The following is a 26,222-nucleotide window of genomic DNA, read 5'->3' as shown; positions in this document are numbered from 1 at the left end:
TTTTAGTACTGATATAAAAAACAGATAGCAATGTTTTCATCACTCCTACAGTAAGCTTTTAGCAGAGGTTTTAAAACAAATCTTTTCAGCTTTAATTTTAATTTTGCTTCAGCCTCATGGTCCAGTACACTTTTAAAATAGTGATCCAACATAAATCCTTTGTTTAACTCTCATGCCAATTATCTGAAAGAAATTCAGTATACTTACTCCTTCCTGGTTTTCGGATCTCTTTCATAATTTGTGCTCTTAGATCTATATTCATCTCTCTGGAACTTCTGCAGTGCACCGGTTTTTTCCCTTTGCTAGGTGAAGACATTGTCAAGTTCTCTTCTGTACTTTGCTCTTTACTACCTGATTCCTTGTGATTCTCCAAAAACCCATCAACATTCAAATTATTCCCTAAATGTCCATGGCTTACATCCTCTGTATGAGCTGTTGGTCGATCCAATGAATTGAATGGTGAAGAGGACAGCGAAAACTCTGAATCCACAGCATTTGGGAAAACATCTGATGAAAGGGGGTCTGTAACATGATTCTCAATGACATCAACTCCAATCTCATTATTTGTTTCTGATGCTGAAAAAACAAAGATGACACTTGCCAGGTTAAAATTCCTTATCAACTGATACAAGTCAATGAGTCAGTTCAGTATTAGACTATTAAAACATTGCTCCAGCTCATACAGTCTACAGTACATGCCAAGCATAACAAGAAGTTATTTGTGGATTATAACACAGAGCCCATCACTACCTCCTGGCAATTAATGACTTTCAAAAAAAATCACAGGTGTATTCTTTGTATGAAAAAGAAAATTACTGTATGGACTACCAACCAAAGAAAAACCACCTGTAAAGAGTGATTTTATGACATGGTGTCTTTCCCCCTTTAAGTCAAACTAACCAAGTTTACTTTAGTACTCTACAGTAAGAGTTATACAGCCCCTCGGCTTCACACCCAGGGAAGTAATTTCACTGAGCAAAATTCAAACTAACTTCATGCTGTGATAATTCTAGAGTATCTAAATTTCCAGGCAAAGGAAGAAAACTCTTCTCATTGTCTACACTGTCTCCTCAGGTGAGAGGAAATACATTCTTTATACCTGGAATTTATATGGAATACTTCCATCTGAAGGACTATATGAACTCTCTAATTAACCCCAGATGCACACTTAAGTACTTAATTTTCAAGAGGGAGGGATATGATTGCCAAATTTCACAAATCAGCCAGCAGGTTTGTTTTTTTTTTTTAACACAAAAAAGTTCTTTTAAACAAATTAAAAAACAAACTTCAAAGATTTTGAAGATTCACTTACTTTTGTGAACAGCAATGGGTTTAACAAGGTCAGGCTGTGCTTGTGCAACTGGTGTTGGTGGCCCTTTTCCTCCAATGTGGTTATTGACAACTGGAGGAGTCTGTGGTCGCCCTCTGAGCAGGGGGGACATACAACGTCGCCTTTTCGGAATCCCTTGCATATTTGGTTCTCCAGGCCTTTTATGTTTATTCTGAGGTCCTGATACGAATTCATCTGCTTCATCTATCATCATTCCCTGTAATTAATTGAACAAGAAGAATTCTTAAGCTTCACACCAAAACCCCAAAATGTAAGGTACACTTAATGCTCTGATATTACCATAATGTTTTGCATGTATAGGAGTCACACACAACATGCCATTATGTTTGGAATTCCAAACTGTCAACCAGCACCAAATAAAAGTGCTTAAGGCCCTTATCCAACAGTCTGCCAAGTAAGGCAAGGGAGTGGGCCATCAAACTTCCTTTTCAGTCATTGCAAAGAGACTTCACATATTTAATATAAGAGCTCTAAATGATATTGGCAGTTTGGTCAATTCTAAGATATTTGGAAAAAAGGGACAGGTAAGACTCCCAAAGTTGAAACAGGTTATAATACGATTTATAATACAGTTATAATACAATTTAGAGACATCATACTGGTTTTCCAATAAAGACTGCCCTCCATAAGATACTACTGATGGAAAACACAGGAGACACTTTCTTGTAACCACTTCTTTTACAAGTATTTGAAAGGGTTTCTCCAATACACTACTCAAGAACAGTGTACGCAGTAGTGCACACACAACAGCACATTTTTAAAAAAGCTTTACAGAAAAGTCACCTTTTTGTCCAGTTTGAATGGATTGCCAAATGTATGAAGCCTTCGTGGTTGATCAGGATCAAGTTCTCGGAGTGGAGAAGGTATTTGTTTTAGATACTCCTGGTAGTTTCCCATTTGTGCTATAGGCACACTGTGAACTTGATCTATTGTAAGAGAGGAGTTAGTTAATACACAGCACTGCTGATATCATGAGAATTTAGTCTGTATCCATTTCATATCTCCAGTGTTCAGACTTTTACCATATGCATTAACAAAACAGCTGTACAAAGCTCACCATTTTTCTTGCCTAACTGGTATTTATAACACTTTTGAGTTCAGGAGACCTGCTCAAATTAATCAGTACATGTCTTGGGGATTTATCATTTTGACAGGAAATAAACAATAGATGTCATGCACAGATGTTAGTTTCCCAATGTGTCCCAATTTTACAACAGAGCAATGGATGGAAAAACAGACTAGGTACAAATTGGAAGTAAAACTACTGCACACAAAATATATATTAAAGCAAAGTAGTAATGCCATGCTGCACACAGGTTTAACATAACTTTGTCCAATTTTAGTCATCCAAAACTGAAGACCAGCATTTTCCCAGAGCAACGGTCAATTTTTACCACCGTAAATCAACAATTTCTTAAAAAAACACGGGAGCTGATTTTAAACTGGTTCTAGTTTTAGATTTGCCAAGCCTTTGATCAAACAAAATATACACTAGAAGAAAACTGCAGAAAAAAATCTGAACATGAGTTAATCCTCCTCCCTGAGGAACAACTACTCTGACAAAGTGATAATGTAACATGAAATGTACAGATGTCAATCTGACCTATGTAGTGGCAGAACTTATGTAGCACAAGCTTTCACTTGCATTGTCCTTCTCACTCTACTTATTTCAACATCTTCAGTTAAATGTCACAAAGCAGTGCCAGAAGACACAGGAAAAAAGGAAAAGGAATAAATTAGCAGACTACTAAACCATTTGCTGTTGGCTCAACAGGCAAAACAATCTCAGTGGCAGTGCCCAGTGAGCTAGCTTACTTTTCCACTGCTCACAATCCACTTCTACTGAGAGAGATCATAATGTTCAGAACTGCCCTGTGATTTTATCAGACACATCCATGAGAGTTATGAAAAACAGTGATCAAAGAATCTCCTGTAAAAGCCCAAATCTCCTCATATGGACTTAAAGACAGAGCAGTGAATCAGCAATCTTCTCTGTCCTTAACGTTTTTTTCCTCCAATAAGGTAAGGAAAAAGCATCTAAAAATCCATGCAGTTTAGCAGCAGTATCAGACATCCACCAAATTTTAAAGAACTACATTATTTGTTACACTGTTTTATAGCAATGATCATACCAAAGGCAAACCAAAATGCAAACTTATCTAACCTTCATCTTGTCCTTTGAGGAACTTGCGAGTATTCTTCAGTAAATTAGATCTCATTCGTGTTAACTGATCCAAAAGATTTCTTCTGGGTATGTCATAAGCATTTCTAAATGTCTGAGGTTTCAAATCCTATGGTTCCAGTAAATGAAATCCCAATTAATGCCAGGTAAGAAACAATATCTAGCATTTCAATGGAAGTATATTGAAAATAACAACATTACACACAGTGGTGCTTACCTTATTCAGCAAAGCTATTTGGAACCCAGCATACTCCTTCATATTGAGGTCTAGAGGTCTATGAGGAATTTCCCCAGTAATCCCCTGTAGCAGATGTTGAAAATCGTTCCTATGTGCCATAGACAGGTTGTGTGATCTGCTTCTGACCTTAATTCCAGTCTCTTGCGCTACCTTTTTGCCTACAGAGCCAATGACTCTATCGGACTCTATTTTGGCCTTAATTTGAAATAAATAAATAAATAAAATTGACAATATGCTCTTAAAAGGATTAGTCAGACTTATTCATTTTAAATTCCTACCTACAAGATTCAACAAACGTGCTAACACACTATGATGACGATAACCAGGCTGAGCGCTTAAGGAGTGCTTCATACATAACCACTTAATGCCTACTACAGTTTTAAATATAGTGAACAGTTTTCTGCCTAGGTCTTCTGCATATTTCTCCTCTGCTGCCCATTACAGTATCTAAGCACCAATATGCATGCAATGCTTTTATTTTCATAAAATGCCATAATTTGACTAGTAATTCTCTGCAGATCTATCTGTGCTCGTATAATGTTCAGCTGTTCCTGTAGAGAACAGTCAAACTCCGACAGGACTGATTCTCCCACAACTGTAGTTGCAATCAGTCACGCAATGGTATCGACTTTTTTAAAGCTCAATACAAATAGTCATAAAATTAACAAATGTGAAATATATGAAAATAACCAAACGGTTGACCAGACGGACCTAACCCCATTATGTTGGATTTGTACCAAAATTAAATGTGTTCATAAATGCCAGCTTTTTTACAGAATACAGCGCAAAGAGCCAAAAGGAATTTAGTAACAATTGCCAATTGTGGGTTTGCAATTTCACATAAGTTTATAGACTACTCAAAAATTTGAATATGTATTGAGAATGCTGAGGCCTGGCAGAGCTTTTCAGTGTGTGTCATAACATCATAGAGGAGTCCAAGATGTCTAGGTTGAGACACCACTTTACAGATTAGTGAGCAGTATCATTATGATTTAATAGAATATCCTCTAGACTAAGATATTTGCTTCCTCAAATAATCACTTATATTAATGTTTTAAGAAAAAGCTGGTCCGTAAAAACTCATTAGCTAAGTTACAAGTACCTGACACTGCTTTTTTTGAAGTCACAAGTTTACTTTTTTTATTTTGAACACAAAGCTTAACATGCACAGTTCAAATGTGGAGGTAGCAGGGCAGAAATGCTTCAGCTGGTGCAGGAGCCTAGTCAAAGATTAGGGCATTATTCTGAACACAGTCAGCAATTTCAAACAGTCACTTGTCACTTCTACATCTGTATTGTTATTTGATATCCCCAGTTATGTCAGTTATCTGATTTACTAAACACTTTCCACTTCACCTCACAAGCCAAAGAACACTTTGATTCTGATGTATCAAGCACAAATCCCTACTTCCTGAAAAAATACTAAAACATCTTTGAAGACAAGATGGGCTTTTTTGGCTAAAAGTACATTACTCTCTGCACAAGTGAAAATGCTCCTTAAATAGGAAAAAACCTCAACTTGTACTTTCCTATCTCTATATAATTCAGTTTATAAAGACTGCATTTAAATGTCGTATTTTCCTTCAGTTCAAAAAAACAAAATTATTTTGTGCTAATTGCTTAGGGGAAGGTATTAACTTGATCTTTCTGCTCTTTTCCTACAAAGCCACTGAACTTGAATACTTTAAGATTATCCTGCTATTAAAATAAGTTTTTACTGCTCTTTTGCTTCAACATTACCTGCTGACTCAACTTTTTGAGATATGAAATGACACTGTAACTAAGTCCATATTCCACATTGTCAGCTATAAGGTTTGGTGCTCCCATCATTCTCACAGCTTTCTTCAAAGGCTGAAACATGGAATATATTGCATGGTCAAATTTAATTTTATACATACTTCAACTAACTGTACCCATTTCAAATAGAACCGGAGGTTCTGAAGGTCCAAAAATAACAACAACAACAAATGACTCTCAGGGCAGCACTTCTTGTTGTTTTAAAATAGTTCCATTTATACAGAATTAGTTAACCAAAGTATCATTTATACAAAAGTCCCAGCGTATTATGAAATTAAGAAAATTTCATGGCATTCAGGCCTCAGGCCTTCCACAGCACTCCAGTGAAACCGCTAACATTATGCATGAAGTTTAACTATTCCCTCTTAAATCAATACATATTCTACTTAAAAAAGAGGCCACATCCACAGTGGAAAGACAACCATAAACCAGAAATTTTAACACAGTCATCTTACCCCAAGATAATAAGGAGGCATTGTCTTCAAATAGCTTTCAAATGACTGACGCCATTTCAACGTAGGTTTTGCCTTGTGTACTTTAAACAAGTCATCTAATGGTTATAAAAAAAGCAAAGCAACAAAATGAAAGGTATGTCTAGATAGCATTGCATCTTTTTTTCTAAAAAAGAAATTTCTAGTAAAAGAAACACTTGAGAAAATGCAAATTCCTCGATGATTAAATTAGTACCTGCAAGTCAACATATATACAACTAAATCAAACACACAAGATTAACCCTGCAGCCAGAAAAGGAACCTGATAAATTATCAAACTGAATTGGTATTGAGACAACAGATTAGGAAAAATGGCTCTTAAAACAATGAAAGCGAGACCAAAACATATCTGAAAATGATGACTGACTAAATCATCTTATTCACTGAGTTCAAGTCATGAAGGCCAGACAACTGGAGACAAGTGAAACCAGTTACTGATTCTACCTTTCTCCAGGTGTTATTAATACTGGCGTTAATTGCAGTAATCCATTTAGATGACATCAATGTTTCAATTATCTACAACAAGAAAATTTGTATGAAGTATTTACCTAGCAGTGGAAGCAGGACTGGGTAATTGTAAGGCATCACAAATAAATTCACACAATTCAGTGCTGTACTAGCTTTCAAGTAACCAAAAGGATGACCAAGTTCACTGTATTTTGCACTATTGCTTACATATACCTGCAATAAAACACATTACATCAGACTTATATGCCAAGTATCGTGTTCTGAAATTTCACATCCTATTTTGATTATAGAATACGATACATGAAAAACAGCATTCCATAAACTTCAATTCAGCATACATTCTACTTGCCTGCCAGCAGGTCTGAGGGGATTTTCTTTCCAGGATAAACTGGGTCAGTGGTGAAGGTTCTAATTCATATTTATCAAAAGGCAGTTTGTCAATGACCATCGGTTCACAGTCAGTACAGGAAAATTTCACCACAGGATGAGATGTGCGAGGTGGCTAAACAAAGTATTCCACTGTTAATAAGGCTGCACAACAATTAAAATGCATTTGTGCTACAACAACTAAAGTAATACAGCTTCTTTGAAAGCACATGTATTTAAGGAACCTACTCAATACAGAATTAATTTACTGTTAATGAGTCCAAAGCAATTTACGATGTCAGCAGTGTCTTATTCTGGAGGAATCTTGTTTTCTAAATAAATGCCAATTACTTCACATAGTAGTCTAAAGCAATATGCAACTAAGAATTCTTTCATTTACCCAAAAGCTGTACAAATGGGAGTAAGTCCTAGTGGAGACAAAAAAAAAAACATTATCACAGCTACTCTGGGACATGTCCACTTTCATTCCCTAGAGAAGCAGGTGCTGCACTTCTGCATTTGCTAACTTTTCCAGGAGATTTTCCTTCTTGGCAATTTTAACAGTAACAAAATTCAATCCATTATAAAGATCAAGAACAGCATGAATTCAGGAAAAAAACAAACTTTAAAAACCTACATTTTAACTAGGCCTGAGGGGAAAAAAAGTCATTTCAATTCAAGGAATTTCAGTGTTTGGATTTTTAAAATCTTTTTATTAATCACAGGAAAAAGGCCTTTGTGTCTCAAGTCGACTTAAGTTAACAACTTCAAATTTCTTTTGCCAAAAGGGAAAGCCGATTTTCAGTGTGACGAAAATGGGAGCCACACACCTTCCACTAAAGGGAAGAATGCAAGCTCTTATACTTAATGTGAGCCTTCCCTCAAGGCCACTAGAATCTGAGAAGAGCTCAATTGGGAAGCCTCCCTCCATTTACTCTAGTTAAAAGAACATAACTTACATATACACAAGATGAAGCAGAGAAACATGAGATTTCTTTGGACTATCTTCCCACTTCACCTTGAAAGCAATTCTTTTATCTCTAAGCTCTAGGCTCTTCATTTTAGGATAAACCACCCAAACAAGTTATCTGCCAAGAGAGCTGGTCTTGCCTTGAGTGTCTCCACCCTGGGCTCTCCAACTGGACACAAAACAGGAGGCCCAACAAAATGGAGGAAAAACAACTCCCTTCAAAGAATATGACAAATAATTGTGGTGGATTTTTTGACCAAGCAACCAAAGTTAACCTAGGAATAAAAAGGCTGCAGAAGAAACTGACTACTCAGATTTGAGAAGTCCAAAAATAATCCTTTGGTGGACAGCAGAACTATTTCTGAGCAGCTGAAGCAGCCATTTATATGTTGATCTCCCAACACAATTATTAGTAGACTTTCATACACATTGAAGAAAGCCTTGATAGTGTCATTAGCCACAGCAGACTTCAGTTCTTTTGATAGAACTGTTTGAGACAACTCCACTGTGGATCAGGTAACAGGCAGGAAAAGTCAAGTACTTAACTATGAGCTCTTAAGCAGACAAGATATGCTACATACATATACACCGATTACAATATATGCTGTGTTGGAACAGTACTGAAATACAAGTCTTGAAACACTATCAGCAACTTAGCTCCCCAACACTGCACGAGAAAGGTACAACGCAGAGTTTCAAGTGGTGTCGACAAGAGTTTAGCTGTATATGACAGTGCTTTGTAGTTAGAGAGCCATACACACGACAACAGGGAAAGAAAAATCTCATCTTTTTGCCATTTGAGTAAGTCAACTTCAGGTTTTTAGAAGATTTAATTCAACAACTCTTCACTTGGCAAGATCTATTTTATTAATCTCGATTAAGATCTGGAGTAGCAAACTGTATGGACTCTACACAGCAAATGGAGGCAGATATGCTACTGATGGTGACTACAAGGAATACACAGGACCAGCCCTCCTACAGAACAGTCTTTAAATATCCACTACATAATGACTTGTCTGTTTTAACAACTTCAGAAAATCTACTTTTATTCATACATGCTAGCTTGCTTGTAGTTCAGAAGGACATCTATATCCTTTAATGAATGTGGCCACAGATGCCAAAAATATAAAACCTGTAAATATGACTAAAATTTCATACTTGATCACTCCTCAACAACCTGTATTTCAAAGGACTTCATCTGTTTTCTAACCAAGAGATAAAATTTACCAGAATTTAGTGAGTGTTGGTCAGTACATATGTTTCATACCAAAAACACACAAAAATTCAATAAAAATCATCATGAAATGTAGGTAACTATCAGACACTGCAGGATTTCAATTTCAATGATTTCAAATATAAACAGAAACACAAAAATGCACAAAAATATACTAATGATTAGTTCTCAGACCAAAAGGCAGTGGCATACGTTATCTTGTAAAAAAGAACAAATAAATTAATTCTTAATAAATTAGTTTAAAAGCAAAAGCTTCCTCAGTTTGGATAAATTGAAGGTGTGACTACACTGCACAACAGCAGATGAAATTATATTCACTTGCTAAAATGAAACTAGAAATATCACAGGGATTCAAACTGTCAAGATCATGCTGTCTTTTATTAATAGCCTCTGTGAGGCAAGATAATTCGATAGGCTTTTACCAAATGCCACAACTTGATATTTAACAGGGTCCAAACAAACACTTACATGCATGTGCTGGGTCAAAAATCTGTTACAGGCAGTTTCCTAATGCTTCCAAGTTACTAAAAAGAAAACCCCATGTTATTTGCTCATCAGTAATGGATAAGCTTGCATGTGGAACTCCTGGGGACAAACTGCTTCCACATTTGCTACAACGCAATACGTATGTCAAGACTTGAAAAAAATTCTGTGAATAGGAAATCCTGGAATATTCCTGCATGCACAAACCCTTTGCTTTTCAGTACATACCAGTGTTGGAGAATTTTGATCTGGCCAAAAGGATTCAGGAACAGGCCAATGACCTATAGGAACCCCAGTTTTAGGGTTTGGTCTGACATAGATAAGTTTGTGACAGCTGTGCCAAGGTTGGGGTCCAAAGGGTCTGGATATCTCCACCTGCCCATCTACAGAAGAAAAAGGCTTTGAGTCAAAGAGTGTTAAAACTCAAGGACAGTATTAAATAACTTCTATGAAGAGTTAACGACCTATAATCCCGGGGAAACCCTTCCTGCAGTTTATATTATTTCTAAGAATAGCAGATAGTTGTTAGTAAGAATGTCTGCAAAAACTGAGAAACCAAATAAGCATTGAATATTTACAGGATGAGAGCCCAGAAAAGCAGCTGTTTGGAGCTTTTCATAATAATGATTCTTTTTCCTCCACTGTCATTAACAGATAACCTTCAAATCCAAGCATTAAAGAAGTGATATACATGACTAATACTGCTGGCCTTTTTATTTCAGCAAAGTAAAATTTAAAAAATTCTCACAAACTTCTCAGTAACATCCAAAGAGGGACTTAGCTAAGCCATTTAGAATGAATAATGCCACATAGGTGTATTTGCTATTTTAACTCTTAACGCAGCCACTTTTCTACATTGAAGAAAAAAAGATAAGCCCAGGTCTTTCCATATCATGTTATTTACATTTCTAGTTGGTTGAAAACTGCTTAAAGCCCATAAATCCCTTTAATTATGCCTGACATGAACAAATGCATTTAAGACTACCTGAGTGGTTTGACCAAATGCAGAGATGTCTGGCAGCTACAGCCAGTATTTTGAGACACTACAAAGAACTTCAGAATTAACAGGTAGGTCCTTTTTGTAGTTAAGTCTTTCAAAATGAAATAGTTTCCCTTTTGATTTGGCAACTACTATATTAACTTCATTAAGTTTCATTGATGACAGTCATCCCTGTTTTTTGATACTACAGTGTAAAAAAATTCAAGTACCATCAATTGGTGAGGGATCTGGTCCAGCTTTTTCAAAATTTATCACCACTCCACTTTGCACTTTTTGCACCAATGACTCAAGACATTGATTCAGCATTCTTGGAGAGCACACACAATATGATCGACCTAGAATGAAAGTCAGGGTTAAAGCTCTTCAGTGTTTCTGCCCTTATTTAAACTCAGATCATTGAAAACTTCTCAACCACCACACACATTGATTTTGTGTGGATCACTGATTTGAAACTTCTTGTGAGCACTCCCTCTGTTTAAGCAGCAAGGCAGCCTAGTGAAGCACTGACAAGTGCCTCACTGGAAATGTTTCTATTTCAGACCCTTAATGCCCAACTCAAATTCTTGGTGGCATTCATGGAAATTGGGCTCCCCCTTGTGACAAACATCAACACTTGAAGCTGTCCACACATTTCAGTCAAAGCATTTGCCAGTACAGCCAGCTACAGTCAGAAAGCAGTGGAATCAAATCCTTTCAGAATACTTTTCAAAGCCCTGTGTTTCCTCTCTGTCACATCCCCTCTGACACATCAGAAGAATCATCACATTTTAAAAATATAATAAACTCAGTGCCTGATCTGGAATATGATTTCTAAGATACTAAAAGTATGATCTAAAAGTGAAAGAGTATCAATTCTGCAGAATTATTATGCATTCTGAAAGGCATTCTGCATGCTCTGGAGGCAAAAACATGAAACAACCCATTTCCTTCACTTTGGCTTTTTTAGACGAGAGTATGACAGGAATTTACCAAAACTATACTGAAGAACAGACTCAATTACTACAATTTCTTATTTCAATATCAAGGTGTAGTAGAAAAAAAGTTCTCTTAGCTCTCTTACAAAACATTTCTGAAGAAAGTAGATTCAGTCTTCCAAGACAGGCTACATTTAATTGTCTGTATAGCTTTAATGCTGTGTCTTTAGTTTCATTATATCAGGCTTGAGAGTTTTTACAAGTACTGAAAGAACTTAGAAATCCTTATACCATGACATGGAATCACACAATTAATTGAACTAAACTGAATTAATTTACAGTTTGGAAAGTAATGACTTGTCAGAGGAAACAGGGGCACTCACCTCCTGTGACTTCACACATAGGTGTGATAGCAGAGTCATCCACAGGTACCCCTGTCATCTGCTCCGATTCTGGGGCTGTAATACCAGGCAAACGAAGAACCAAAGCAAATAACCTCTGATCCCATCGAAAGGGCTCCTTAGTCAACTCACTTCCAGGTAAAGGGGAATTGAGAGGTAAATGGAGCTGGAAAGGAATGTCAATCTGTGAATACACAGCTTTTAAAAGAAACAAAAATCCAGGTTACATAGTAATGGCGATTTACATTATATAAGCACATTTCTCTCTCCACACACATTTAATACCTTGTTAACAAAAATGAGACAAGCCTCTAAAGGACAGCACAAGGCATCCAGAAGATCCTAGATGCTCTTTTTGCATCTGGAGACTTCACACAGATTAATGGGGAAAAAAACTTATCCAAACATTGAACTACAAAAGCCCTGGACAGATTCACAACAAGTAACTGCAAGTTTCAGAAAATTTCATACATCCCTGGCTGATGACAACACTGTCAGCACAAGAAAAATTTTCATTTCACCTGAAGTACTGCAGCAACTAAAGAGGGGAAAAAAACCCCAAAGCAATGATTCAAATACTGTGAACAGTTCCATTAGCACACCAAATACAAGACGGTGAAGCCCACATGCTGAAGCAAAATCAACATGTCCTCATTTTCTCTCATGCAGTGCTCAAAAAAATTCCCAATTCTCAACCCTCAGATCAATGTTAGCAAGAAATACTAGAGTCTGTTCCAAAACGATGCAAATCCACACAAGCACTCATATATTGCCTTCATTTCCAATTCATAGTGGTTAGAGAATTTACAGAAAGCCATTAAAAAAATGGGTTTTGTTTGCTTGTTTTTAAGAAATAGCTTAAAAGCATCAAAACCTGATTTCCAAAACCAGATACTGCAGCTACTTCTATTTACATAACTGCAGCATCTCATACTGGGAAAAATACATACGTTGATGTTTGAAAAGCAATCAATTTATTGATACAATCTCAAAGCTATGAACAAACATGACAAAACTACTCAAAAAAATGGCCAAGAATCAGAATATTTTGGACTTTTTAGCACACCTGATGATTCCTCCAGAATTTCTCTTTTTGCTTATGCAAGCACAGAGTACATGTAAGAACAGAACCATTTTCTCCAAATGCTTCCAATGTGTTTTACACAAAACTGGTCAAAGGGAGCTCAGCTGGTTTATAACTGTTTGACATGAATCTCTTTCCCCTCTACACAAAGAGCCACCAAGACTGCCTGACAATGAAAACTCAATTAAAAGAAGTTAAAAGAATAGCCACATTCTTAGTTAACAGCCTGACTGTAAGAAGAATTGCAAGCACTCCATCATCCTCACTTCGGACTATTAAGGAATGCCATTCAAGTTTTCCTACTTAGATCTGGCTGAAGATTTACTATCTCCAAAGAGTATATTTGATCTGCAAAACACTCCTATGTAACAGCATTGTTTTCCGTCGGGCAGCATATACACGTATCTTTTACTATGTATATTTATATATATAAAGTATCCCACTGGATCCTGCAACCAACAGTATCCTAAATTCAGTTTACCTCAAGCTACAAAATATTTCACTGGCTCAGCTAGTTATATGGAGAGAACCCAAAAAGTAGTCAGAAGCTGGCCATTGCATTATGCACATATTACTATCAGAAAGGTTTTCAGACTGTAAGACAAAATGCAAAGCAATCATCATCAAGTCAAATGTCCTCACCTTCCTTCCTACTATTTAATTCCAGTTAATTTATCATCTTTTAACATTTATACTGGCAAAGTTATAGATTCGAAACACCTCATTCACAGACATTAGCACCTTGGTCTTGTCACTTCCAGTTACCTTTTTTTTAAACTGGTATTGTATTACCATAGCAACTGCATACATTGCAGAAACTAAGATGAGCCTAGAATGCTACATCTTGCATTTCAGTTCTTTCCCTACGCATATTTTAATATGAAGGCATGCACACATTTTCCTTTTTCTCAGCAAGCAGTATGAAATACAAAGGTAGACTGAATTAATTAAGGGATGGTTATTTACCAGCTGCGGTCTTCAACATGTGACTCTACATAGACAAGTGTCCTCCCAGCTTAGTACTAAAACCAGCTGTTTCATCTCATCACTCGTTTGTAGGAGCACACAGAAGCCCTACCATTCCCAAATGCCACAATGATAATGCTACTACACAATCAGTGTGCACCTTATGCCACTCTTCTTGCCTTTAAAACAACTGGAATATTTCAGAACAATGAGAGGGTGGAAGATAAGAGTGTTCTAGAAGATCGCTTCAGTACAAGGTTAATATTGAGCAGGTTTGTTTATTCTCAGTCCTTGCTTCTACCTACATTTATGCAATCACGAGAAGCAGCACAGTCTAAAATCCTGGGTAGGGGGGGAAATAAGATCCTAAAGACTACCTAGGATGGAAAAAGCTAGCTAAGCATTAGCACACTCTGCACTGGCAGGCCATATTAAAAGGAGTACCAATAGCACTGCTTAAGTTTTAATACCCATGTAATTACATAACAGGCAGCTTCATCTTGGGAATTCTCATAAAAGGGTGTCAGAAGACTAAGCACTATACAAAAATATGCCTACAGTCAACTTCTCTTTTTGTACAAAGAAAAACAAAGCAAAAAAAATCTATCAGCAAGTAACCTTCCTTGCATGTGCTTCTAGTACCCAAAAATGGACAAGACATCTTATATTCCAAGCAAACACAGCCTTTCATCCTTAAAGGACTAAGGACAGGTAACATTCAAGCCCAGAGGAGAACATCAGCTCTTGACAGACTGAGAAACTCTGCTTACAATTATCAACAATATTATGTATTCCCATCTTTTTCCACCCAATCCTATGCAGTTATAACATATAGAAAGACACAAATTGTTCTTCCATGAGAGATAACTCAAGGAGATCATAAAGACATCAAGGTCAACTGACACACCGTATCAGTGTCATGATATACTTGGCCATTCCAAAGCCAGCATTAGCCATCACAAAGTACTCACTGAGCTGATAGTTACACATCAAGAGCTCTGGAGCTCAGAGTCAAGTGCTGTGAACCCAAAACCTGCTGCTAACAGGAATAATAAGGATGAGAAAGAATGGGAACATACATTTAATGATAGTTGCCACGTATTTCTTGCAGAATTGTTTGGAAATCAAATGTTTTAACTGGAGGAACTATGATAAAAAATGCAATAGAGAATTTAGAGTTCCTGATTACTCTTGACAGTAAGCATAAGCAGCAAAACCTTGCTGTGACACTTTGTCACAGTTGTTACAAGTGCAATGCAAAGTGATCAGCTCTGGGAAGGATCAGTGTGACAATGCAAAACAGCTGTGGGATGAAGCCTCAAAAATCACAGATGGCTCCTGTAAGCCTTCTGTAACTTTAAGATCAGGAGAATGGCAACATACAGAAACCAAGCAGCATTGCTCATACTTTGCTTGATTAATCATTTATCAATATGCTAATAACTCCATTTCAGCCTTGCAGACAAGTTTAGCGCTATTTAGAGGGTATGGTAGAGGGAGGACAAGGGAACACAGCTCAGCAGCTGTAAAACTGGAAAAGTATGTATTTCTTAATATGAAGAGGAATTCAAGCATTTAAACATTTGCTTAACAAAAGATGAAGAAAGGGCTAAGACTGAATTTGGGAGGCCAGGCCAGAAGTGAAAGCCACTCCATAAGGAATTCATAACATGAGACTAATTAATGATGGTTTACGAATAATAGGAGCCCATCCCTTCTTCAAGTTCTGACTGGAACTGGAGAGTCCAGGCAAGAGTCTGGTCAACAAGCTATCCAGAACACAGAACTGATGCTGGCACTTTACAGTGCATTGGCACAGATGCATTAAAAAGCAGTGCCAGAAGGGACAGAACTGAAAGTGTAACTGACTTGCACAGGTGGAGAAAATTGCACAGACAATATAATTTCTGTTTTCAGTCTGAGTAACCACACCCATGAGAGACAAAGCAGCACTCACTGAAGGGTAAGGCTCTATTTGCAACACCCATTTTAAAATCCACAAAGGAACAGGACATCTGAAGAATTCAGTAAGAGCTCTGAAACAGGGTTTAAGCTTGACTGCTTCACACTAAGGCAAATGAAAAGTATTCCCATAGTGATAAACTAATTTCATTGGTAAGAATGCAAATATTCATCTGAATGACAAAGCTTTGAGAAAAATTGCCTCCAGGTTCCATGCTGGCTTTCCAGACTTTCCAAAAAAAACCCCAACAAAACATTAAAGCCCAGCATCGTTGGTTCTCTTGTACATGAGTCTTAAAAGACCTAAAAATACACTGCCTCAGTCGATGCTAAGATGTAAAAACATTGTTGCCATAGCCAGTGGGATATGATCACTTCCAACATCGACTTTGAAAAGCCTCCCAAAAGTCAAATGCAAAGAACAAACAGACATTTGAAATTGACTGAAAAAGCTTTGTTAGTGAACCAAAGAGGAGCAATGAACTTCTGTAAGTCTAGGGTGGTGTTCCTGTACTAATTCTAGTTCATTTCTGCATGTCTAACTTGAGAGGTAACTGTAAAGGACGCTCAAGGCAGACTAAGAAAAATTCCTATGAATAGGACACACACTGACAACAGAAAAAAATCAGCCCTGAAGGACTGAAGTAGCACCCTTCGATGCTTTGTTCCTCTTCTCTTTGATAGGGCTAAGAATGGTCCTACCAGTACACCTATGGCAAAAAAAAGGAAAAAAAAATCATACCCTTTACTGGGTATGAAGCATATACCCAATGCACACATACAGAAAAGCATTCAAATTTGCCCTTTGCCTTGCAGGAAGAAGAGCAGTCACTTCGCCTTCTGGAGGCACCTTTACATTGGCTTACTTGTAATAAAAATCCCCACATTAATTCACTATTATTAGAGCAAATTCTGCATTTCTAGAATGTAATTTAATAAACACAAAATTGTGACATTGGGCCAAATTTGACATGATCATGACACAAACCTTTGTTGTAGCACACACTTATCAGTGAGCACTATTCATGAGTCAAGTCTAAATTTAGTAGATTAATGTAGTAATCAGAAAAATCCTTTTTCCCAACCTAAGTTACAACAGTTTAAAGATGTGAATGTATGACCAAATGGTTGCCTGACTAGGAAAATGTCTTCTTGTGAAGACTGAGATGAAGAAGTTGTACCCACATTAAAAGGAAAAGGAACAAAAAAACCCCAAACCTGGCTGGCTGTAAAAGTCCTGATTCTTGTTGTAAGAGAAAGACCTTAGCTACTAATGCAGCTTTCTTACCTAAATAATTTTGAGTAACAAAGGAAATGAAACACAGCCTATACCACTGCATAGGCTAGAAGGAACACATGACAGTTATACAGTCCAGAGGCTTTTGACTGCCCAGGGCCTTGTCCATTGCAGCTTTTACCATCTCCACAACCACTGGACAACACGTCCAGTGTTTGATCACCCACACAGTTAAAGACTTTCTTGATATCCAATCAGAATTTCCAATGGGACAACTTGCAACAGCTGTTGCCTCTCATCTCAGCCCTGGGTACCTCCAGCAAAAGACAAGCTCTCTGTCCCATTCAGGCACTGCAAAGGGTGGTAAAGCACTCCCAAGTCTTCTCTTCTGTAGACTGAACAAACCCAGTTCTCACCCTCTACCCAGAGATTATTAGTTTCGCTCTCTGAGCACCTTGGTATTCCTCACTCCAGTGGGCCAGTGCCAGATTTTACAAGCCATCCAACAACAGAGATTCTTCTCCTCAAGGAAGGACTTGCACAGATAAGAGATTGCTCAAAACAGTATTTTGCTGCTAACAGCACTGTATGTTACAGAAGACTAAAAGTATCACACTACTTTATTGTACTCAGTATTTTGGACTACACACAATCACAGAATTAATCTGAAAATAGCTTCCAGGTAAAAAAAAACATGACTGAAATGAGGTTTCATACAGATAACCTACTTGGTACCATGGATCCAGGAATGCCCTTTCAGTAACTAGCTATGCTTGTTAGGAGCCCACACAATAATGTGATCATTCAACTCTCTTCAAGTCAGATATATTACAAAAACCACTCAAATACCACTTTTCATACAGACAAATTCTGTAAGTGCTGTAAGAATGCAATATAATACATTATTAGGAGAAATATGTGTAACTAATGAACAGCAAAGTAAAAAGTTAATCTGTACAGTCAAATACAGTGATATGGTGCAGCATAGGCAAAAGCCTGAATTCTTCTCTTAAGTATTAAAATAGACCTTTGGATATTAATCTCTTCCCTGAAAGGGGAATGAGCTTAGGGATTTGTGGTAGTTTCTTGGGGTTTTTTTTTTACTACTACATGGAACGGGCACTGAGCTGGCCAGACCAATCCTTGCCCTCACAACCACTTCCATCTTTTTAAGGAAAGAATTCAAAACAGTCAGTAAGTTAAAATAGCTCAGTGCCTCACCATTTGCTATACCTCTGAGTTTGCCAGATGTCTGAGTGGGTACTCCAGTATATTAAGATCTCATTTTTAAACTGCTCGACAGACTGAACTTGGAATATATTTCATCAGTTCTTATCTTGAATTATAAAGACTACTGATTTGATTATAACCTTTTTAAGAACTCAGTGTGAGAGTAGCACGTTTCACATACTCCCTAGTGGCCACATCCTTCGGGAAATCACTACATTAACTTTGGTCTGTACAAAAAAAACTTATATCAAGACCAATTAGAGACACATGCTTTATAGAAATCAATTTATTCTGCTAACATATTTGAAAAGCCATGAACTCCCGAGATAGAAAGAGCAAACTCATTCTACTTCAAGAGACCAACAATTGTACCACAGGTTTCTGTTACATGAAGTAAGGAAAACTAGTTATTTGGTTTCTTGCAGTGCTATTGCATAAAATTCTTTGTAATTAAAATCGAGACACAAGCAAGTTTAAGCTATTAATGAGCATTCTTCTGAAGAGAGCCACTTATGTTCCTCCTATAAATGGTATCAATGTTTAAACAATATTTATTACACATCACTGTTAACAGAGGTTAGATCTTACCTCTTCCTGTATCCCACTGGTAGTAGTTAATTTACTTCCATCAGTAACTGTTATAATTATGGCTGGCTCCAGAAAAAAAGGGTTTCGTCCCTAAGGGAAAAAAACAAAACAGTTTTACTTAAAATGTTTAACAAACTGTGTTCAGACATTAAATAGCCACTGATATCCACTAACAAAACTTGAGTTACTTATTCTCATGTACTGCATAGTATAGCAAAATGGGATTCTGAGCCTTTTTTGCAGTCAGACCATGGAAAACTAGACATCTAGCATGTCTGTATTCAATGAACGCATAAAGAAAGAGCAAGAATGGTTAACAGAGGACTTCAAGAATAATACGTGCTGACAAACTATTCAGAGAAGCAACCATCCCCTCAAAAGGTACTTCCAATTCCCCCTATTCCAGGACCAATTTTGTGTGATTTAATTACTGTGAGTCAAAGGATTTGCACAGTATCTTGTGATCATGACCCCTGGGTTAAGAACTAATACTCTGTGTATTAAGACTGACATAAATAGCACCTGTTCCATTCTGATCAAAGTGGTTCAACATGCATGCAAAAGCTACTTCAGAAACAAGTACTTGAAAAATACATAAGCTTTCTATATGTATCGCTTAAGACAGAAACATATATAAGGCAAGATATCCTAGGACCCCAGCAAGACAGGTAGCTAGCCTAGCTGTAGCAAAAACTTGAGCTCAGTTATCAGTATTACTTTATCTACTGCCAGTATTCTAGGAGCTTTCTGTGCCTTCCAAAAAAATTCCAAAGTATTCCACAGACATGTCAACTCCAACCTTAAGTAACACATTTCACTCTACCTAGGGTTAAGAACAGACTGAATAAAAGTCATCACAAGATTTTGTTTAGTAGATCCTGTTCTTCTCTTGCTCATCTCAAGGCCTTGCTTTTCTTCCTCAGGAAACAAAGAAAAATGTAACTAAACCCTTTGCCTAGTTCTGCTTATGAAGACAAACGAATCCTTATGATTTACTCTAAAAACATGGTGAGAGAACTAACAGGTTTTAAAAGACCTTTTAAATCCATTTTCAGAACTCACTAAATAGATCATCTACTGATTTTGTACTACAAACAAAACTATTACTTAACAGTCTGAAACATATTTGGTGAAGGGTATTCAGTTTAACTACTGTAGCAGCACCACATTTATAGCGGTCAATATTTTTCACAAACCTGAGCAAAAAAAAGATTAAAGATTTCTTTTCAAATAGCATATCATTACGACAAAAAAGGAGCAAAAAATCAAATTAAAGATCAATCTCTCCCATGAAAGCCAAGCTACTTCATAACTTAAACAATTAGTCAAAATAATTTAAGGACTCTCAAACCACTCAATTTTAATTAAAATAATTTCCTAAGGATATTTAGCCTTATTTAATTCTTAACAGTTACAGTGTGTTTTTCTGCCAACTAATAGTTTACTACAAATGCAAAACATCAGCTGGAAGCTAATTACATTGCACTGAAATAATACAGAAAGCAGGGTTTGTAACTAGATATGTTTTTCATGAATACTGACCATAAAAACACTTGAACTCTCTCGCAAATAAATTATTGTAAAAATGAATTGAAAACTGATAAAAATAACAGATTTAGAATGTCATAAGCAATGCTAAATTAATATTCTGGTTAATCCCAATATTATAATTTTCATCTCTGACAACACCTTTTATCTGGATTTCCTTACAATCTTTAAAAACTTTTTTTATTCCTTTACCATACTTTGTCTCAGTTTCTTCCCATCTAAAGTTTAAGCCTTAAACAGTTTGGTCTTAGGATGACTAAGAAATTATAAGGATGGAAACAAGAGTTGCTGCGCTTGAGATCCCTATGAAACATGTCTGAGGGAGAAATGTCTTCATCCTCAGCCTACCCTTTATAATTTCACAATCATTTTACAAATACAAAGGATAGTCACTAACATACTAAGAATCAACTTCTTTTCAAAAAGAATTAAAATGTATCACAGAAGAATTTCAGTAGAAATGCCTATTACGGAAATATATTTTTTACTAAAAATTTCCATGTCATTAATTTTTAAAAACCACCGACTCTTCCGACCCTGCTCCTCACCATCGTTATATGAAGACATTCAAAACCAGTATTGAGTCAAGTATGCCTCTAAGAAAACCCCCTCTTATTTATGCAAGCTCTCAACAGTCAGACATCATAAAATTAAACTCCAGAAGACTTACCAATTCTTTTAACTAAACTGCAGCACTTTTGTCAACAATTGGTGGAGAATTTTATTTCTACCTAATTAATCAAATTACTTTCTATTTCTCTTCCCCTAGAAATACACTTTCAAAAAACCCACTTTGCATTTACACATCTTGGAAATATTCTTCAAAAATACTTAGCAACACCATTGACTGTAAATGCACAGGTAATTAATTCAGTCCACCCCAATTATTCTGGATGCACAGAGGAACAGTGAGTGACAGTGTACTCTACTACCAGCTCTTTCGCAGCTTACAGGTATTCTGCAATGCACTGAGGAAAGCATCTCAGAATAACAAGGTATAAATAACAGGCTTGCTTACAACTTACTCAGATACCTAGCTAACCAGCATGGGGTTTTATTTATTTCAGAAGCAAATCCTTTTCAACACACTGCTTTTCCTTCTGAAAGTTTGTAGCAGTGGTGAAAAAAAGCAAGAAGCACCTACAGTTTTAATGGCTGACCACCCTGTAACAAGATAGGAGGAGAATTTTTTCATTCACCTACAATCTGTGTTTTCAAGGACAGATGTGCACCAAGACAACAAAAAACCCCCACAGACGTCTTTTGGAAACAAAGTTACTTAAAACTCAGATTCAATATGAGGGAAAGTTTGCTTGGCTAAAAAGGAACAAGCAAGAGATTCAGAGCCTTAAAACTAACTTAGATTACACAACACTTCCATTTGAACAGTTTGACAGCTTCATGACTGCTCCAACACACAAAGGATCTCAGCTGCATTGGTTGCCTTTTGCATAGTCTCCAGCTGAAGCAGCTCTGTGCTCAGATGACACGCACAGCACTGCTGAGCTCCACACCACTCACAAGAGTCACAGTAAGATGCATCCCATGCCATCCCAGCTTGTGTGATGCTCTCAGAGGGAGCCTCACATCAAGCCAGGAGTGTATCAAATTATCAAGACATTATTGCCTGGTTAAGGCTCTTACAACTAGGAATTCACTCCCACTGGCAAGTAAGCTTAGCATCAAATCTCAGTGTGACTAATTAATACACACATGATTTTTTTCTTTCCTCCAAGTATACAGGTAAAGCAGTTCAAGAGCTATTGTGGTCTTTACGTATGCAAGTACACAGTATTATACAAGCAGGAAGAGAAGATAAAGACTACTGTTATCTCATAGCACACATTTAAATATTAATTTAAGAGTCAGAAATGTTACAAAACTGAAGAAATGAATGAGGTAGAAATGTGACCAAAACACACCAAATCAGAGATTAAAAATGACACAACAAGCAGCTACCACAAAAATAAGTTTTTAGTAGTACAGAGACTTCATGGCCCAAGAAAGACTGGAAGCTGAAAACAGACATTAACTGAACTTTGGTGCATGTTTTTTTTAAGAGAACATATCACTAGGAACTGGAAAAAATGAAATTTGAGATCATGACAAATGCCTAAAAGGTATGCTTTCATTTCAGTAAATCACAAAAGTCTGCAAGCTGTATTGTACACTTATGTCCCATTATATCATCTCAGCAGAGCCTTTTCATTTTCAGAAGTATCAGCCCTAACTCCCAGTAAATTTAGATATCTGACCAGGAAATACAAAATTGCAATATCAATTTTTGACTTCAGTCTAGTTTTTTTTTTTTTGTAATTTAGAAGGTCAAGAATCCCACAAGCGCTCATGAGAATCCGTAAGCAACCATTGTTCAAAAACAATAGCTTAAAATGAAATCAAAGTAAAAATGACAAAAATTATTAGCTTTAAAGCTGTTTTTTAACTGATAAACAGCTTAAAAATATCGAAACAATGAACTTGAATTTCAAACTAAAACAGATGGTCCAAATCCATCACGGTTTTCACTTTTTGTTTCTTAGAACCTTCAGTTACGCTTTAGCAAAAGCATGAAATGTCTAAGACATTTATTAGAGACTTTTCCCTTCATTGCTCAAGGCAGAACAATATCAGTCAAGTACACAGAGGTATTTAGCAATTGCTCTTATCATCAGTTACATAAGAACTGCAGCATCTTGTGCAACTTCTTAATTGTCCCACTCATATTTTCAGCAGCTTTGGCTATTTTCTACTATCCCCTCAAAATTAATTAATGTACCTGGCAAGTCCTATAGAACCATTTGTATTTTATGCTTTCACACAATTGTTTCCCAAGTAACAAACACAGCTGAATACAATGGCATCACAACAGTATTTCAGTCATTTTATACCTGGCAATTAAACTCTACAAAAATTACTTTGTCTTTTTAAGGATTTTCAAACGTATGCAGACACACACCATAACCATACATACACACGTAACGCACTACAGTGCTAGGGAATTACATGCTTTCAACTTTGGTAGATCAGTAAATTCTTTCCTATTACTTGATAAGAAGCAAAATGTCTTTAAATGGGAGTTTTCCCAGATGAAGCTACTTTATCACCTAATTAATATTTAGTACAAATGCACTGAGAAACTTTGATCTATCAGAACACGAAGAAGAATATGCTGAGATGGGGGAGTGCAGAAGGGCAGTCAAATTCCACTACAACATCTGCTTAGATAAATCTGACTTCTCACAGCATATGCCACAAGAGCACGGTAATTGTGTAGCCAGACTGAAAAATACAGCACCTCTAAACCGCATCACAGTGTTATCCAAGTGACTAAACTTGAATGATAAAAATAACTTTGCAATTTTATTTATTTACTATTACTGTTTTAGAACTGAAATTGAGTCCTTGAAGTGGAAGCACCTCAGTGTCAGAGAAACTTCTGTGCTTTCAGCCTGAAGAACATACAAATTCTGTACAGGACTAAGATCTGACAAGATGGACTTCATGCACAAAGAAAGTAGCTAACTCATCTGTCCTGTTGTCCATAAAGATTTCAACATGTTCACTTGATGCTGTTGATTATTCAATACATAACACAGTTTTGCAGTGGTAACAGTTCTGTCTTAGTAGAAGATCTGGTATTTGTACACCAGATGTATTTCAAGATCACTTTCAAAAGTCACAGAAGGAAGTTTAATGAGAGCTACACCAACCTGTTTGAGTTTTACACAGGGTAACTGTTTTGAAATGTTAATATTTCACGTGATAAAATAAATTTTAATACAAACCAGACATCTCCCTTGATGCCTGACCCATGACAAAGGCAACAACACCAGTCACAAAGAGGAATCTCATGAAACTACCTAATGAAAGCCCCATTCCAGAAATTATACCATCTCCAAGAAAAAATGCCCAGTGTTTTTCTGAAAGGGCTGCAGGACAGTAGGATGATTCTTACTATTAGAGCCAGTCCACACACACCTGCAGTATGGACAAGCATCCTCTGTCATAGTACTGAAATCTTTTAGCTCTCCCTGCAGTACCCAAGATGGAAGGACTTGTGCTCTGCCTTTCCTTCACACTAGGCAGTTGGGAATACACCCTCATCAACAGATTTCAGAGAAAACAGGAAAATTCAGCACCTGTTAAAGAAAATTTGAGAGATCACCCCACTACAACCAAAAGACGAGAACTCTAAATTTTAAGGGAAAAACAACAAAAAAGTTTTAAAAAAGCTTTTCCTTTTTCCAAAAAAGGAAAAGCAAGGGATAGTACCACATTTTAGAAGACCCAATTGTGGTCACAAGAACTATGAAGACCTAGTTCCTCTGTATATGTAACAATATACACACCCAAGGTGAGTAAAATATCACATCTCTTCAACTAAGGGATGAGGGAAAGATACAGGTTTGGCAAATGCTTAAGGAGTCTTGACTGGGCCCAAGACAGTAACTGTACTATGAAAACACCAACTCTCAACATCACCACTGCTTCTCCCAAATTACAGCTCACAAGGGTTTTGCCATAGTTTCAGCTGCATAAAAGCAACATTTATAAACCAGTATTTGGCCAAAATAGCCTACCAGAGAGTACCTCACCTATGTAAATTCGTATGTGACTTTGTAATTGGAACACCAGCCAGCAGAGGGGGCACAAGTTAATAAAATCTGTCCTCATATGAGGTGATCTGAGTAACAGGCTAAACCTGAGGCATGCTCTGCATACTACCTCAAAACAAAAAAGACAGGTTAACACCTCCTTTCTTCAATTATGATCTAAACCCCTAAATGTTCTTGTACAAGTACAAGTAAGAAGTAATCCATCACTGAACTCTATGTTTAATCCAACAGTTGGTTTATGGTTTCTAGACACTATGGAAGCACATACTATCATCACTTCTTCCTTTTTTTGCTGCAGACTGCCCATCTTTGGAAAGCTCAGCCACAAACACTAAACTGTATTACAGACCCATTCGCTTTGCTTTTGAAGCTAACCTCCTCCCTTCTCCACTTCCAGTATTCTATCTCAAATTATTTTGTCTTTTGAAGAAGACCTTAAAAATGTAGTTTTAAGAAGGCCCACTAGAATTTATCAAGGTCTGAACCCACGCTTCCATTAACACACTATCTCCCTCTCCACATGGAAAGTGCTTTTCAAGCAGTAATGATTTCTCCTGCACTCATTCATACTAAAAGTCAACAAAATTGCAACAATTTTACAGTAAGGATGGCTACTAAAAAATACCTTTCCTCAATGCGGTGAGATTATAAAATCTAAATTCAGCTGTCCTCCTCTATAGACTACAGCAAGGTTACTGTAGGCAAATTAATCTCCCACATTCTAGACAATTCTTTAGTTAAGTACATAACAAATACCTAAGAGGTACTACAACACCCAAGACATGGGCTAGTCACAGTTTCTTAATTGGAATACCTGTGCAGGATGACAAGGCAGTTACATGGTTTCAGTTTCATTCCTTACTGGCACTACAGATTAGCATTTAGATTAAATAATTTTTCCACACATGGTGTTTGCATGTACCACTGTTTGGTGGTATGAAGCTTTCTGTATTGCAACCAGGAACAAATTAAGTTATAGACTTAAATAAAAAGAAATTTAAATAAAAATCAATTAGCAAAAGGCTTTCAAAGCAGAACACAATTGTAACAGCAGACTTCTCCTAAAGCTGAGCCAGAGATCAAACTCCTCAGCCCA

The 26,222-nt window shown here is 36.8% G+C and overlaps 1 protein-coding gene across 3 annotated transcripts in view; it reads right to left on the bottom strand.

The window, feature by feature from the left end:
* Positions 1–26,222, bottom strand: part of INTS6 (integrator complex subunit 6) — a 39,337-nt gene that overhangs the window by 3,349 nt on the left and 9,766 nt on the right. The window contains exons 5-17 of one of the 3 annotated variants that reach the window (XM_040054561.2): positions 18,963–19,052; positions 11,878–12,061; positions 10,790–10,915; positions 9,809–9,963; positions 6,877–7,029; positions 6,608–6,740; positions 6,024–6,118; positions 5,512–5,622; positions 3,751–3,834; positions 3,516–3,642; positions 2,135–2,277; positions 1,313–1,547; positions 208–576 (exon numbers count right to left, since the gene is read on the bottom strand). In XM_040054561.2, coding sequence (XP_039910495.1) covers positions 208–576; positions 1,313–1,547; positions 2,135–2,277; positions 3,516–3,642; positions 3,751–3,834; positions 5,512–5,622; positions 6,024–6,118; positions 6,608–6,740; positions 6,877–7,029; positions 9,809–9,963; positions 10,790–10,915; positions 11,878–12,061; positions 18,963–19,052 — 2,005 coding nt within the window. Of the gene's footprint in view, positions 1–207; positions 577–1,312; positions 1,548–2,134; positions 2,278–3,515; positions 3,643–3,750; positions 3,967–5,511; positions 5,623–6,023; positions 6,119–6,607; positions 6,741–6,876; positions 7,030–9,808; positions 9,964–10,789; positions 10,916–11,877; positions 12,062–18,962; positions 19,053–26,222 lie in introns of all 3 variants that reach the window. The other 2 variants (XM_040054560.2, XM_040054562.2) reach the window with 2 other exon arrangements.

This window comes from Hirundo rustica, chromosome 2, assembly GCF_015227805.2.
Source record: "Hirundo rustica isolate bHirRus1 chromosome 2, bHirRus1.pri.v3, whole genome shotgun sequence".
In the NCBI taxonomy this organism is placed as follows: Eukaryota; Metazoa; Chordata; class Aves; order Passeriformes; family Hirundinidae; genus Hirundo; species Hirundo rustica.
Note: the sequence above shows the minus strand (reverse complement) of the source record. Positions and strands in the feature narration are given on the sequence as shown.